At 39.9% G+C, this 16,891-nt stretch overlaps 1 protein-coding gene across 3 annotated transcripts in view; it reads right to left on the bottom strand.

Annotated features, from left to right (window-relative positions):
* The window catches only part of BNIP2 (BCL2 interacting protein 2), a 35,473-nt gene extending 18,807 nt beyond the window's left edge, over positions 1-16,666 (bottom strand). Inside the window, exons 1-2 of one of the 3 annotated variants that reach the window (XM_069098397.1) lie at positions 16,441-16,666; positions 2,124-2,230 (exon numbers count right to left, since the gene is read on the bottom strand). In XM_069098397.1, coding sequence (XP_068954498.1) covers positions 2,124-2,230; positions 16,441-16,644 — 311 coding nt within the window. In that variant the 5' untranslated portion in view covers positions 16,645-16,666. The remainder of the gene's footprint in view (positions 1-2,123; positions 2,231-16,440) is intronic. The other 2 variants (XM_069098398.1, XM_069098399.1) reach the window with 2 other exon arrangements.
* Positions 16,667-16,891: the final 225 nt, after the last annotated feature.

Raw genomic sequence — 16,891 nt, 5'->3', positions numbered from 1 at the left:
TTTCAAAAGTGTGTGCTTCTAACTTCCCTCCCCGCCAACCTGCCCTCCCCTCCAACATCCCCCTCTCATCCCCTTCCCCACTACTATCCTATAGGATGAAATACACTATTTAGTGTGTATGTCATTCCCTCCCTAAGCCAAATTTAAAGAGAATAAAGTTGACCCATTCCCTTTTGCCTTCCTGTTGTCCCCCTCCACTGTAGCAGTTTTTCCTTACCTCTTCTATATGACAATTTACCCCATTCTATCTCTCCCCATCTCCTCTCATTATATTCCTCTCTCACCTCTCAATTTCACCTTTTAAGTATCATCCCTTCCTAATTCAATTGGTCTGTGCCCTCTATGTATACCTATACACATATATACACACACTCACATATGTATTCATATGCCCATATAGACTCCTATAGACATATGTATGTATGTATACATACATACATTTATATTCCCTTCAACTATTCTTATACTGAGAAAAGTGATTCTTTTTCCATCAGGCAAATTCGGCTTTTTAAAGCATTCTTCTCATTGGCTTTTTGAGCCTCTTTTGCCATTTGAGTTAGTCTATCTGTTAAGGTGTTATTTTCTTCAGTCAGGTTGTTGACTTGCTTTTCCTGATTTTCTTGCATCATTCTCATTTCTCTTCCCAATTTTTCCTCCACTTCTCTTATTTGGTTTTCAAAATCCTTCTTAAGCTCCTCTATGGCCTGTTCATATTTTTCTTGGAAACTTTTGATGCAGGAATTCTGACTTTGTTGTCTTCCTGCCATTCCATGCTTTGCTCCTTTTTGTCCCCAAAAAAGGAATCTAACGTTGGATTGCTGTGCTTGATTTGCTTCCTTTTGCTTGCTCATGTTGCCACTCAATTATTTTTGAGCTTTTTGCCACAGTAGAACTCTGCCTCCAGAGTTCTAAAATGCTGTTTTGTCCCAAAACACTGGGGTTTTTGCAGCTGCCGGAGCTATTATGTGGCTGCCCTCTCTGAAGCCTCCAAAGGCTCTGGCTCACCGGTCACACACCCCAAGACCTCCACCTGTAATGGGAATGCAAATTTGGAAGATCTTCCCTGCCCCTAGGCTAAAGTGCACCTGAAGCCTGGGGTGGGAGGCTTGTTTTTCAGTAGATACTTTTTGATTGGCCAGTGGGTCCAAAAGGTTGTTACATTCTCTGAGCCAGGAGAAGGCTATATAAGCCCTGATGTGTAGCTTTGTTTTGGGGGCTCACTTTGAGAAGCGTTCTGTGATTTGATCTGTATTCTGAAAAGCCGTTGTCCAGAGGCGCCCCCCCCCCCGCTTTGAAAAACCCAGACGTTGACTGGGTATGGATGTAATGGTTGGACAGTTTGGAAATCTGTCTACTTGATCTGTTTCTGTCTTGATAATTCTGCCTGTATGCTTTGAAGTTCGGGGTGCTGACCTTTTTCCCCTGAACAAGGTAAACGATATATGTCTGACTGATTAAAGTAAGCTTGTTAACCCATTTTGAGTTGCTTTCCTTTATCAAAGCAGATCCAAGAACCTGTATGGGCGGCAAACCCTGAGGACGCTTGGGGTGCTTGCTGCTACACCACCCTAGACAGCAATCCAATCCAAGCAGGTTAAAACAAGAGCAATTACCCCTCAGCCTGGTTGCTTGGTCTCCCTACAATCTGTAGGCCAGGGCCTCTAAAGCAGCCACGTGGCTGTGGCCACTGCGACTCAGCCGCTTCTCCTTCTGGGGGCAGAGGCCAGACCTCACTCCTGGACTTCCTGTTCCCAAAGTCTAAACTGACCTCTCACTTTGTCTTTGGCATTTATGGGTTGATAATTCTGGAAACCACCACAGCTGCTGGTGATCTACTCTCCCAAAGTCCCTCTAGCTGCAGCTGGTCAGGCCACCCTGAGGCTAAAACCAGGGGCTCATGGGTGGTTATGGGGGGAGTGCAAGGAGTTTTCCTGCTTCTACGCCACCCTGGCTCTACCCCTGAGACAAATCTATCTCTTCCCTTCTTAAAAAAAAAGTCACAGGATGCCTGTCTTGCAAACTCTAGCTAAAGAAATTCAACATTTATTAAGTTAATTTTTAGGCCAGAAGTCATGTTATAACAATTGTTAAAAATTTCTGTTTTATCTTGAAGTACTGCTTACATTGGGAAGTCTTCATCTTGCCATTCTTCCTTAAGTTCCACACCTTCCATCCTTAGCCTGGCCTCAATATCAACTACAAATTCCTGGCAATCCAGAGAACCACTGACCTATGAGAAAAAAATATTATAGTTAGGATAATCATTTCGTTTTTTCTCTATTCTCCCTTTCTGTCTGCTAAAATGCTACACCTAATTAAAAATGGATTTTTAAAAACAGGTTATCTCTAATGTGTTAAGATGTGACCATCACAGCAAATTACTCAGGAGAAAAGATTCATATTTACAGATTCTAACTTACAAAAGTAATACCAATCATCTCCTGGAAAGTTTTCTTCTTACAGTATTCCAATGCCCTTCCCTGGTTTCTCTTCCTCTTTCCACCCCATAAATGCAGACAACTCCTAAGGTTGTTTCTGTCTTTAGGACATTTCAACAAGTCATATGACTAACTGAAGAAATTTATTAAGTGCATTGAGAAAACAAAGACAAAAAAAGCCTATGATTTGTGTATACCTCAAGCTTCTATTTTATGGGTTCCAATCACCATCTTTTTTTTTTTTTTTAGAGCAATCGGGGTTAAGTAACTTGCTCAAGGTTACACGGCCAGTTATTTCTGGGTGTGGTGCTGAGTATCTGAGCCCGGATTTGATCCAGGTCATCCCGACACTGGAGCCGGTGCTCTTACTCGCTGAGCCACCTGGCCGCCCCAATCACCATCTTTACATAGATAATTCCTCCAATTTCAACATGCCTACCTGCAGAACCTCTCCATCTGGATGTCCTGCTGGTAACTTGAACTCAACATGCCTATAACAGAACACCTATTTTCTCTTAAAAACCTACCCCTCTTAACTTTCCTACTTTAGCAACTCAAAACTGACTTTTTTCTACTTCAGCCCCTGAAATTCAGTTTCCATGTCCTGTACATTTTCTAAAATCCTTTATCAGTCCCCTAATTTAGGCCTCTTGAACACAATCACCTAATAACTTGGTGGCAATTAACTTTATTGTCTCCTGCTTTATTATAAAATTCTTCAAGACAAGGTCTATTGATTTATCTCTGTATTCTCACACCCAACTAGAGAGCCCCACTCACAGAAAGCACTGAATAACTATTTGCTGAACTGAACATGGACAGGCTTCTTTAGAATTATCATACAGAACAAAAACCAATATTCAGAATTATAACCTTGTGTCAAAATTAGGCAACTGAAAGACTTTTCTTAAAGTTCTATACCCACAGTATATTTCTTTTTTTTTTTTTTAAAGCAATTGGGGTTAAGTAACTTGCTCAAGGTTACACGGCCAGTTATTTCTGGGTGTGGTGCTGAGTATCTGAGCCCAGATTTGATCCCCAGGTCATCCCGACACTGCAGCCGGTACTCTTACTCGCTGTGCTACCTGGCCACCCCAACAGTATATTTCTTAATGTGGTGGAGTTTTTGTTTATTTTTGTAGTTGGTAAAAACCTGAGAGGACAAAAGAAAAATTTAGTATTTTTGCTCTCACTAAAAATCTTCAAATAAGGAAGCAGACTAGTCAGCCAAGATTAGCCAATTCAGTCAGAGTTCTGTACTTGGAAATATTAGCATCTAAAAGATTTTAAGAACAGGAAGTTAACAAGAAAGGCATAGTATAAGCACAGCAGAAATCAAAGTACAACTGACTCATAAATTTAACTATTGCCACTAGCTACTTTTTTCTTCAAAACAATTACAAATTAGAAAAAAGGCCGGACAGCAACAATCAAGAATATTAACATGATTAACTGATTTATTAACCTATATATTGGTAGCTGGTATTGGCATGATTCACTTAGGTAAACACTGAAGATTTATGTTAAGGGGACAGCTGAGAAAAATGTGGCTCCTTCTGCCCAAACAAGAGATACATAGAAACAAAAAAATTAGAAATGTCCTTAAGTTTACAATCCAGCAAATTAAGGATTTCCTCCCAGACAGTTTCTTTAGATAACAAATTGATGAATTCAGTGGAGATGAAGAAGAAATCAGTGTGAGGACTACCAGGCCATTCCCACTAAAGTTTTTGGCTCAATACCTTTCTAGACTTATTTCATACATTTTCTTCATATAAACTACGTTCTAGACAAACTGGACTAAGAGTGGTTTCCCAAACTTGACATTCAACCTTTTTTTTCTTTTTTACTTTAACAGATGCTATCCTGTCCCTGTACCCCTCTGCCATCTTCTGAAATGCACTCTCCTCCCTGCCCCCTCAAGTACCTCTTAGAATAACTCACTTCTTACAAAGGTCTGCTCCAGAGTCACTTATTTTACATAACCTTTTCTCAACCTATTTCTTCTTCTGTGGTGGTGTGTTGTTAAGCCATTTCAGTCATGCCTAATTCTTCATGACTCCATTTGGAGTTTTCTTGGCAAAGATACTGGAGTGGTTTGCCATTTCCTTCTCCAGATTATTTGACGGATGAGAAACTGATGCAAACTGGGTTAAAAAGTCACTTGCTCAAGGACACATAGCTACTAAGTGTCTAAGGTCAAATTTCAACTCATGGCAGGTCTTCAACTCCAGGACCAGTTTCTCATCTGTAAAATCAGGATAATGATAGCACCTACCTTACAGGGTAATATTTGTAAAGTGCTTTGTAAATGCTGTTATCTATTATTACCTACTTATTTTTTATCACCTGAGCAGAATGTACAATCCTTGAAGAAAAACTGGTTTTTATTTTGTCTATCTCCAGTGTCTTGCACACAGTAGGTGTTGAGGCAGTCCTTTCTATTTTTGAATATCAGTAACTAAAAATGTTCTTCATATCAAGTCAAAATATGCCTTCTTTACCTCTCACTGGATGATTCTAACTATGCTCTCTAAAACCTGAGTAGGTACTGAAAAGGAAGGCACAGAATAGTGTTCTGGGGAAAAAATAAGAAAAGGATGAGGATCCAGCAAAAGAGACTTGAGAGAATATTTTAGTAGAGTGGTGAGGGTCAAAAGTTAGACTACAAGAATATGTGGGAAAAAAGTGGAGGCAAAGAATACAACTTTTTCCTAGATTAAAAGGTAGATAAAGATACAGAATGAAAATAAGTAAATAAATAAAAATTAAAAAATAAAATAACAAAACAAACAAATATATACAGAATGGCAGCCTTGAGAGGATTCATGAAGATTTTTTTAAGAAAGGGGAAAACCTGGGGAAGGAGAGAGGAGGCAATACATAAGAACAGAATGATGGCTGGAATCTGAGAGGAAATGATAGATTCTATCAGCACATATGGGTCATACAAAGCAAAATTAAGCACCTCATGGGTGTAGAGTATGGTGCTTCAAACTAGAGGAAAGTAAAATGTTTGGATAAGACCTGGTCCTTCCCCTCTCATGTGGTTTGTAGTCTAGCAAGAAAATAAAACTACAAAATAGCTGTGATTAAATTTTTACATCAAATATCTTTGAAAAAATTATTTGTTCTATGAGATGGTTCTCTGGGAGGGTAAAAGGAAGTAATATAGGAAAATTTGGTTGCTGTAAAATATAAGGGAAATTTAGGTGCTGTAAAAATTAAAGATGGCAGGTGGCTCAATGAGTAAGAGTGTTGGCCCCAAAGTCAGGACGACCTGGGATCAGTTCCGGACTCAGATACTTAACACCCACACAAAATAACTGGCTGTGTAACCTTGGGCAAGTTACTTAACCCCAACTGCTTTAAAAAAATTAAAGATGTCAATAATATTTTTTAAAAAACCTCTTTCACATGGGGGTCCAATATTCAAGATATTTGGAAACTACCACAAATATGTAGGACAAATCAGTCAATACTAATAATTAAATGCTTACTATGTGCCAGGCACTATGCTAAGTGCTGTGGATACAAAAGGAGGCAAAATGGGGAGACAACATGCCAACAAGCAAGCTATATGTGGGATAAATAAGAAATAACAAAGGAAAAGCACTGGAATTAAGAAAGGTTGTGAAAGGCTTCCCGTAAAGGATGGGATTTTTAATATGACTTAAAAGAAGTCAAGAAAGTTAGTAGACAAGAGGTGAGGAACACAGTGGAACAGAGAAAATGCCCAGAGCTAAGAGATGGAATGTCTCTTGTTCTTTCAACAGCAAGAAGGCTAGTGTCACTGGATAGAAGACTATATGGTAGGGAAGATGGTGTAAGAAGACAGGAAAAGGTAGAAAGGAGCTAGGTTATAAAAGGTTTTGAAAGCCAGAAGATTTTATGTTTGATCCTGGAGGTGATGAGGCCACTGGACGGTTTTGGGCTTTTTTTTTTTTGTGTGGTCTGTTTGTTTTTTAAGCAGAGGGGTGACACTGTAAGATCTGGGCTTTGGGAAAATCACTCTGGTAGCTGAATGGAAGACAGATTTGAAGTATGGAGGAGAGACCTGAGGCAGGCAGACCTACTAGTAGGCTACTGTAACAGTCCAGTCATGAAGTAAAGAGGGTCTGTACTACAGTGGTGGCAGGGTCAGAGGAGAGGAGGGGAGGTGAAATCAACAGGCCTTGGCAACAGATTAGATATGGAGGAGGGGGTAAGAGTTGGTGAAGAGTAGAGGATGACAAAGGTTATGAAGCTGAGGGGACTGAGAAAAGGACACTGGAATTGGCAACTAAGAGATCACTGGTAACTTTGGAGAGAGAAGTTTCCATGAAGTTTATCATTAAGGTTAGTAGTATAAAGGGTTAAGAAGAGAGTGAGAAGATATGGGAGAAAACAGATTGGGGGAGGGGATATTCAGTGGGATTGCTATTTTGGGGTGGTGGGTAGGGGAAAAATGGGGAGAAAATTTGTAACTAAAAAATTTTGTGGAAATGAATGATGTAAACAAAAAAATAAGAGAGAAAATTAAAAAAAAAAGAGAGAGGAGAGAAAATGAGGCCCCTCTTGCAGGCCTTTCAAGTTTATCTACACAAAGGACAGAAAACATAGAGGATGATGGTTAGTGTGGTGGAAGGATCAAAGTGAAGGTCTTTTCAGGAAAAAGGAAGACATGAGAATGTTTGTAGGCAGCAAAGATTGAACCAGTAAATGGAGAAAAACTGAAAATAAGTGAAAAAGTGGGGATGACCATGGGGACAACCTGCTGGAGCAGACAGGATTAGACAGAATGGGACTGTCTGACCAGATAGAGGAGTAAGGCAACTTCATTATGTGAGATGGGGTGAAGGAGCAGAAGGCATCTGCGTGACAGGAGATGAGGAAGAGAGAAGAGGGGGCTCAAGGGACCAAGAGTCATTCTTAAATGGTTAAGTGGTCAAACAAATTAAGTTATTCTCACAAGAATTGTAAACCATTAACAAACATGAAACACGGCTCCAAATGGGTAATTGAAAGGCAATCAACATAACTGTGAGGTTTTCCTTTGTACAGCAAACTGGCAAAGATGATAATGGAAACTGTCACTCTTAAAGTGGTTCTATAAAGATAGGTAAATTGACATGCTGTTTTTAAAAATATATATTTTTTTAGTTTTCAACATTTATTTTTACAAGATTGTGAGTTTCAAATTTTTTTCCCTTCCCTCTTTCCCGAAGAGGTCAAGCAATCTGATGTAGGTGATATATATATATATACAATCATATTAAAAATATTTCCACAGTAGTTAAGTGAAAATATTATGCTTCAGTTTGCATTCAGATTTCATAGTTCTTTCTTTGAACGTGGATAGCATTTTTCATTGAGTCTTTTAGATCACTGTATTGCTCAGAAGAGTCAAGTCTATCAAACCTGATCATCACACAATGTTGCTGTTAACTGTATACAATGTTTTCTCCTGGTTCTGCTCACTTCACTCAGCATCAGGACATGTAAGTCTTTCCAGATTTTTCTAAAATCCATTTGCTCAGCATTTCTTATAGCACAATAGTATTCCATTATATTCACAATACCACAAATTGTTCTGCCATTCCCCATCAGTTGGTGGGGTTGTGGTATTATGAATATAATCCCCTCAATTTCAAATTCTTTGCTATCACAAAAAGAGCTGCTATATTTTTGTATATGTGAATCCTTTCCCCTTCTTTACGATCTCTTTGGGATACAGACCTAGCAGTGGTATTACGGTATCAAAAGATTTGTAATTTTATAACTCTTGCTGCTCTCTAGAATGGTTGGGACAGTTCACAACTCCACCAACAATGCATTAGTGTTTCAATTTTCCCCACATAGATGTACTGTTGATGGAGGGTTTTTTTGACCAATTGTTAATGCAACTTTGATTTATACTTAAAAAAAAAGTGACTTAAAGATCTTCTTATCATATATCTCAAGGAGGTCAAATCCTGAAAGGTTTCAAACATACCAGAATAGTCATAGTAGTCCTTTTTGTAGTAGTAAAGGACTATAAACCAAGTTAGTGCCAATGGGTGGGTAATGGATAAACAAACTGGTATGTAATATGATCTAACATTACTATGCCACAAGAAATTGTAGATATGAAGAATTCAAAGAAGTTTGGGAAGACTGATGAAGCTTGGCCCCATAGAGAACTGAGAAAATGTTTCTCCCTTTATGCAGAAATGAGGGACTATACATATGGAATAGTACATATTCCAATAGTACATCAGTCCATTTTTTTGGTTGGCTTTGTGAAACTTGTTTTCAAAATCTATTACATGAGAAGACTTACTTGGCAAGAGAGGGATATCTGGAAATAAGTATGATTTTAAAACAAAAAAGGCATCACTTTAAAAATAGCCAAGGTGCATACTATACTCACTGCATTAGGTAATATGGGAGAACTAGAGGTAATTTTTGACCAGGAGAATCGAGAAAGGCTTTCTGAAGGAGACACATTGTTTAGCACATGTGTGAGTGGCAAGGATTTAAAAAAAAAAAAAGAAAACAAGTTTGGATGGACCATAACCTACACAAATGGGTAACACCAAACTAAACCTATTATTAATGATAAGGTCTGACCAATTCAGACTACTGTAATAATATCTAGCATTTATATGGTGTTGTAAGGTTTGCAAAGTGCTTTACAAATATTTCCTTTTAATCCTAACAACCCTGAAAGGTAGATGCTATTATTATCCTTATTTTACAAATTACAAAACTGAGGCAGACAGGTTAAGTGGTTTTCCCAGGATCACACAGTAAGACCTTAAACAACCTATTTACAAACCACTCCCCCACCAAAAAGTGCTTTTTAAGTGTGTGTTCCTATACTGTGCTAGGTAGGCAAAGACAAATGAAACTCTTTGCTCCCAAGGAGTTTACATTCTAGTGAAGAGAATAAAATGGACATATATAAATATATACAAGATAATCTGGTGGCACCCTAATAGCTGGGATGATCAGGAAAAGTTTCATGAAAGAGGTGGAATAAGAGGGGACCATCGAAGGAAACTAGAAATTCTAAGAGGCAAAAGTCAAGAAGAAGTACATTCAGGAATAGCTATGAAGGTCAGTATGACTACAGTACAATGCAAGAAGAGTACAATAAAGCCTGGAAAGGCAGCTTAGAGAAAGGTTACAAAGGGCTTAAAATGACAGAAGATATTTAATTTGATTCTGGAGGTAATAGGGAACTACTGGATTTTACTGAGGAGAAGAGTAACTTGGCTAGATTAGTACTTTAGGAATATCATTTTGGCAATTGTGTGGTGGATGGACTGGAGTGGGGAAACAAGGAGATCATTTAGGAAGCTACTGAAAGTCAAAGCAAGAAATGATAAGTACCTGAACTGGGGTTGTAGCAGGAGTGAAGGTGATAGATGAAAGAAATTGTGGAAAAATTGCGACAAATTTCAAGAGCTCCCTTTTCTCCCCTCCTCTATTCAAACTGCTCAAAAATGCCTTCCCCCACTACCTTCTTCACACTCTCAAATGAAGAGTTGACCCTTTTATTTGCCAAGTCTACCACTTTTACATGCACCCATGATCTCAGACCATACTCTCCATCAGACTAACTCCACTATCATCCCACTAATCTTCAACCTCTCCCTGTTTACTTCCTGCTTCCCTGTTGCATAAAAACACTAAACATATTTGCCCCTATTAAAAAACTCACTTGATAACATTTACTTCCCATTAGCTCTCTTTCCATATCTTTCTCCTAAGTGTCAAATCTAATGGTGTACATTCCCCCTCAATTCTCATCCTTTTTTACCTCTGTGCAGCAGATGACACTGTCAATGACCCTCTTATCTCTACATTTCCATGACTTTACTCTAGCCTAGTTCTTTTCCTACTTGTCTGACTGCTCCTTCTGGGTCTCATTAATTGGGTCTTTGTAGGTGATACCCACTAACCATGGGTGTCGCTCAGAGGTCTGTCCTGGGTCCTCTCCTCTCCTCTTCCCCATTTATACTATTTCACTTGGTGATCTCATTAGCTCCCATAGTTTCAGTTATAATCTCTATGCTGATGATTCTCATGTATACTTAGCCAACCCTAATCTTTCTTCAAACCTCCACTCTCACATCTCCAACTGCCTATTATATATCTCAAAGAGGATGTCCATAATAGACATCTTAAATTCAATATATCCAAAACTGAATTAATCATCTTTACCCTCAAATCCTCCCTCCTTTCAAACGTCTATTAATATTGAGGATACCACCATCCTCCCAGTCATCCAGGGTGGAAACCTAGGTGTTATCCTCAACTCCTAGCTCTTTCTTACCCCTCCCGTCTTAACATAACTAAATTACTGCCAAAGTCTGTTAGTATGCCTCCCCACCTTCCCCCTCACCCCCCCTTTATCCTCTGACACTATCACTATTCTGGTCCAGGTCCTAAGGCCTCTCACCCTCCATTCAAATTGTCAAAAATGTCTTTCTAAAATGTATATTTGATCATGTCAACAACCCCTCCCCACCTCATTTAAAAACTCCAGGGCCTATCACCTCCAGTATCAAATATAAATTCCCGTTGGTCATTCAACTCCCTTCAAAACCTCAGCCCCTCCAACTCCTTTTACTTTCCAGCCTCAGAGTTTTTCACAGAAGACATTCCCTCCATTCACCAACTCAGGAATTTTCACTGACTATGCCTCATGACAGGTACAGAGAATACTTTCTTTATCTTGGTCTTTTTCTTTACCTCGGTCAAAAGTCTTCAAATTCCAGCTAAAATCCCATCTTCTGTGACAAGTCTTTCTTGATGCTTTCCCTCTATCATCTCTCTCCAACATATCTTGTTTGTACATAGTCTCCATGTACATTAAACTGAGTTCTCATTCTCAACTCTGAAAAATTTAATCTCATCATTCAATTGAAATTTCTCTCCAATGAGGAATTAGCAACAATCTCTTAATTGCCAACTCTAATGGCAGTCTTTGGACACCAGCTTCTCCTTTCACCCTCTTCTTGATTCTTTCTTTGGTCATTGTGATGCGGCTCTCCTGGTTTTCCTCCTACCTGTCTGACTGCTCCTTCTTAGGTCCCAGATGTCCTGTCCCTCAAGGATCAGACCTGAGTCCTCTTTGCCTGGATTTTACTCTTTCACTTGCTGATCTCATTAGCCTCCAAGGATTATCAACTCTAGGCAGCCGGTCCTACATCAACAAAGGCTTTGGACATCTTGAAATGGATGTCCTATGGACTAGACATGTACAATCCTCCAGGTACAGCCTGAATCAGATTAAAATGTAGTTCCTTTCTGACTTGAGTTTGACACTACTGATGTAGATTAAACTCAGTATGTCAAAGACTATCACCTTTCAGTTCAAATTTTCCCTTCTTCCTAGTCATCCACACGCAAAACCTTCAATCATTCAAATACACCCCCCACCCCCACCACAGAGATATGAAGGGAAAGTTTTGTGCAAAAATGGGTATGACACAAAAATGATAGAGATTTAATAGAAGCAGAAGAGAATAAGAAGAGATAGCAGGAATAGACAAAAACAACTATACAAGAAAGATTTTAACATTTACCTTCAACCACAATGATGCGGTTACTGATCCACAGCCATACAGCCTGGAGAATGAAGTCAAGTGAGTTTCAGGAAGCATAGCCAACAATAAGGCTAGTGGAGGTGATGGAATTTCTGATGAGTTATTTAAAACTCTCAAAGATGATTCTTTTAAAGTACTGCACTTAATATACCAGCAAATTTGGAAAACACAATAGCAACTACTAAATTAGAAAAGATCAGCTAATGGCCCAATCCTAAAAAAAGAATGTTCAAATTACTGAACAACTACACTCACTTCGCATGCCAGAAAGGTTGTTCTTAAGATTCCTCAAGCTAGGCTTCAGCAATATGGGATCAGAGAATTACCTACCAGATGAACAGGCTGGTTTTCAAAGAGGCAGAGCAACTAAAGACCAAATTGCCAACATTCATTGTATTATGGAGAAGGCAAGGGAGGAGTTCCAGAAAAACATCTACTTCTATTTTCTTGCCTAAACTAAAGCCTTTGACTGTGTGGATCACAACAAAATGTGGCAAGTCCTCAAAGAGATGGGAATATTAGATTACCTTGTTTCCTAAGGAACTTGTATTCAGTTCAAGAAGTAACAGTTAGAACTGAACATGGAACTAACTGATTTGAGCCTAGAAAAATACAACAAGGTTGTATGTTATCACTTTACTTAACTTACATGTAGAGTACATCATGGAAAATGCCAGGCTGGATGAATCAAATGCCAGAATTAAGACTGGTAGGAGAAATATCAACAGCCTCAGAGATACAGATTAATACCACTCCGATGGAAGAAAATGAAGAGGAATTAAGAAGCTTCTTGATGGGGGTGAAAGAAGACAGTATAAAAGGTGGTTTGAAGCTTAATACCAAACTAAGATCTTGGCAACTGGTCCCATCATTTCCTGGCAAACAGAGGGAGAAGAAATGGAAGCAGATTTTATATTCTTGGACTCAAAGATCATTGTAGACAGCAACTGCAACCAAGAAATTAAAACACAGCTTGCTTCTTGAAAAGAAAGTTATGCCAAATATGAACGGCATACTAAAAAGCAGACACATCTTGCTGACAAAGATCTGTATAGCCGAAGCTATGATTTTCCCAGTAGAATTTTTTTTTCCAGAAGCACAGGCTGGTTTTCAAAGAGGCAGAGGAACTAAAGACCAAATTGCCAACATTCACTCTATCATGTGGGAGTAGGAAAACAGTGCACAGAATTGATGTTTTTGAATTGTGGTGCTCAAGAAGACTTTTGAGAGTCCTTTGGTCAGTAAGATCAAGTCAGTAATGCTTAAAAGAAATTAATTCAGTGAATAGAGCACCGGCTCTGGAGTCAGGAGGACCTGAGTTCAAATCTGGCCTCAGACACTTAACACAAGAACTAGCTGTGTGACCTTGGGCAAGTCACTTAACCTCAATAGCCCTCCAAAAAAAAGGCAAAAAAAAATTAATTCAGGTTATTCATTGGAAGGTTAAATACTGAAGCTGAAGCTTAAATACTTTGGCCAGATGAGAAGTTAGGACTCATTGGAAAAATACCCTGATGTTGGGAAAGAATGAAGATGAAAGGAAAAGGGGATGGCAGAGGATGAGATGGATAGAAAATATTATGGAAACAATGAACATGAACTTGGACAGACTTTGAGATACAGTGGAGGATAAAAGGGCCTGGCATGGACCATGGGATCATGAAGAGTCAGGACAAGGCTGAACAAACAAGCCCACACATAGCAAAGTCCTGTTGATTCTACCTTCACAAAATCTCTTGGCTACAGATCTTGGCTAAAATCCCCTTGGATACAGCTACCAGTGAAATAGGCTCTTATTACTTCAGTCCTGGGCTACTTCAATAGTCTTCTGGATTGGTCTCCCTGCTTCAAGTCTCTTATTACTCCAGTCCAGCCTCCATTCAGTTGCCAAAGTTATCTTCCTAAATGCAGGTTTAATCACGTCATCCCCTACTCAGTAAACTCCACTGGCTCCTTATTACTTTTAGAAACAAATATAAGATCCTATTTGACTTTTAAAGTCCTTTACAACCTGGCCCTTTCTTCCTGTCCCCGTTCTCCACTCTTCTTATAATTTATGCCCCTCAAGGTACTCTACAATCTATTAATGCTGCCCTTAATGCCTTTCCACTGGATGTCTCCCATACTTAGCAGTATCAGGTCAAATCCCACCTCCCAAGATGCCTTTCCTTGTCCCTTTTAATACCAATGTCTTTTCCTCAGAGTTTATCTCCATTACTGAATACATACCTTGTACTTACATATTTATTTGCATGTAATATCCCCTATTAGAATTCATGCTCCTCAAGGGTAGGAACTGTTTTTGCCTTTCTTTGTATTCCTAGTACTTAACATAGTGCTCAGCACCCAGTAAGTGCTGGTAAGGGCCAATAAGTGAAGGGGCTGAAGGGGAGGTAGAATCAAGACTTTTCAAATAATCTGGATATGTGGGCTGAGGGAAAGGTAGGAATAACTTCTACAATTTCATTGTAGTTCTGAACTATATTGTAATTGCTACAGGTTAGCACCATTAGCAAAACTGACAAAAGTGTAAGCTTGTATATTCAGGATTGCTCAAACTGAAATCCATTCTTACCAAGGTCTAGTCAACTGCTAGAATAGGGTTTGATAATAGTACTGTATGTTTAAATAAATTATATGGTGGGCAGACAGGATATGTTCAGACAAGAGTGTCATTATCTTCTTTTAAATCTTTTCAGATTTCCCCACCTTAAAGTCAGCAATTTTGGTAACATTATAGGACGTTTTAAATTAGTTCCCAAATTGTTATCACATAATCACCAAGATAAATATTAAATGCTTGCCTGTCACGATGCCCACTTATATGGCAAGGGAAAAGTAGTAAAAAATTCCAATGATTTGAAAAGGATATCAGGGAGTCTAATCAGACACTTTAAAGTCAAAGATGTTGCTTAATTATTGGAAATCTTAAATATTCTAAATATAATACAAGTAAAAGAAAAAATGTATAATATCTAAGAAAAAGTAGGAGTTAAAAACCCTACTGCTGGCATGCATTAAAAACAATGGCTAATAACTTTTAGCAATTACTTTTCTAACATTTGGTTGTGTAATAGTAAATGTAAACATTCTGGCTGTAAAATAAAATGCCAATGTTGTATATTGGAAATTTTAAAAGAAATGTACTAGAAGAAATAAAATTGCAGGTTTATGTTCATTATAGGCCACGTAATGTTTAATCACTATAATAGGTAGAAATAAAGATAGAAATAAGTTTTGCCATCTGTAAAACTGAATTACCAGGATTCTCTGGGGGTTTCAACTTACTAGACTAGGGAGAGAAAGAATAAAACTTTATATATAGTACCTACTACATGCCAGGCAATGGACTAAGCACTTTTTACAAATATTATCTCATTAGACCCTCCGGAAAATTGTTGGAGGTAGGTGCTTTTATTATCCCTATTTTACAGTTAAAGAAACTGAGGCAAACAGAAGTTTGCCTTCCCCAAGAACTTCCCCACGGTCACATACAGCTAGTAAATGTCTGAATGCGAATTTGAATTCAGGTCTTTCTAACTGTAAGCCCAGTTCCATCCACTGTGCCACCAGATGCCATATAATAACAGGAGGAAAAGAGGTGTAAGACTTAAAATACACATAAAAAACTACATGGTAGCTTTGGTTGTAACTGTAATTTACTAACAGTTTAAAATTTAATCTTACAAAAACTAAGATTCTGACATGAAAAGGACAGAAAAGGTGATTCAGTGTCTAAGCCTTCCGGCACAGATGAGTCTCTACTTGAGTCAATTTTACATTTTTGAAAAGGTCTGTCTATTCCTAATGCACTTTCTCAAAGAGCAAAGTTACTCATTTTGGGCCATCATTTTATCGGGAAGTTTTCCATAAAGTTATGGAGGCCACAAAGGCGGCGGCTATGTAAGCTCCTAGAAATGGCCTCTTTTCAATTTTTCGAATTATCCTGTGCATCTCATGTTTGTCTGACATAAGCTAGGTAAGTCACCGATGATCACACCTCTTCAGAAGCTATTCCCTAAGGCTACAAGGTTCCTAGGAAACTTGGGAAATTGCTTTGTGAAGCAAAACCATCCCGTTAATATGAGACGCGGTTCAGCTACAGCAGGAGAGTCAGATGCAGACACAACGTGCTCCTCCCTCTGAAGCGGCCCCCAACCCCCAGCCCACCAGCAAACAGGGGAAGAAAGAGATAACAACCTGAGAGAGTTTGGGCTGCAATTATCCAGCCCCTTAGCCTCCTTGAGCAGAGAGGTAGCACCGAGCCAGTCCGGCCCCGCCCGCCCCACCGCCCAGGCTGCGGGTGTGGGCAGCTCCCGGGCCCGGCCCGGCCCGGCCCGTCCGGAGCTGCTGAAGTGGGCAGCTCCTCCCCGCCCTGCCCAGCCCAGATCCTGCACTCCCGATCCGGCCCAGCCCGCACCAACCCGAGAGGAAGCCTCCTCTTCGTTCTCCTCGCCCCTCCAGGCCGGCGAAGTTGGGCCGACCGGCCCGGAGCTGGGCCCTGAGCGGGGCTCCACCGGGGCCCCTACGTCGGCGGCGGAGACCCCAGCCAGGTTCCCCAGCCGCAGCGGCAGCGGCAAGAGCGCTGACCTGGATGTAGATGGGGGCCCCAACGGAAGTGACAACATCGCTCCACTTCCCTCGCCTGGGGCGGGGTGAGCCGAGCTAGGCGAGAGAGGCAGAGGCGCCCAGTTTAAAGGAAGGAAGGAAGGAAGGAAGGAAGGGGAAACTCCACCTCTGCAACGCCCGCCGGGATTTGCGCGTGCGCTCTTGACACTGAGGATCGGCTTTCATGTCCCGTAGCCAGGGTAGCGGCTGAGAAGGCTTGCGCACGCGCAATCTCTGAAGGTGCTTTTGTCAGGGGATTCTCCAAAG

This window comes from Petaurus breviceps, unplaced genomic scaffold, assembly GCF_028583685.1.
Source record: "Petaurus breviceps papuanus isolate PSGF00001 unplaced genomic scaffold, PetGlider_PUasm1.0 37, whole genome shotgun sequence".
Taxonomy (NCBI): Eukaryota; Metazoa; Chordata; class Mammalia; order Diprotodontia; family Petauridae; genus Petaurus; species Petaurus breviceps.
The sequence above is the reverse complement of the archived record's forward strand: the minus strand, read 5'-3'. Positions and strand labels throughout refer to the sequence as shown.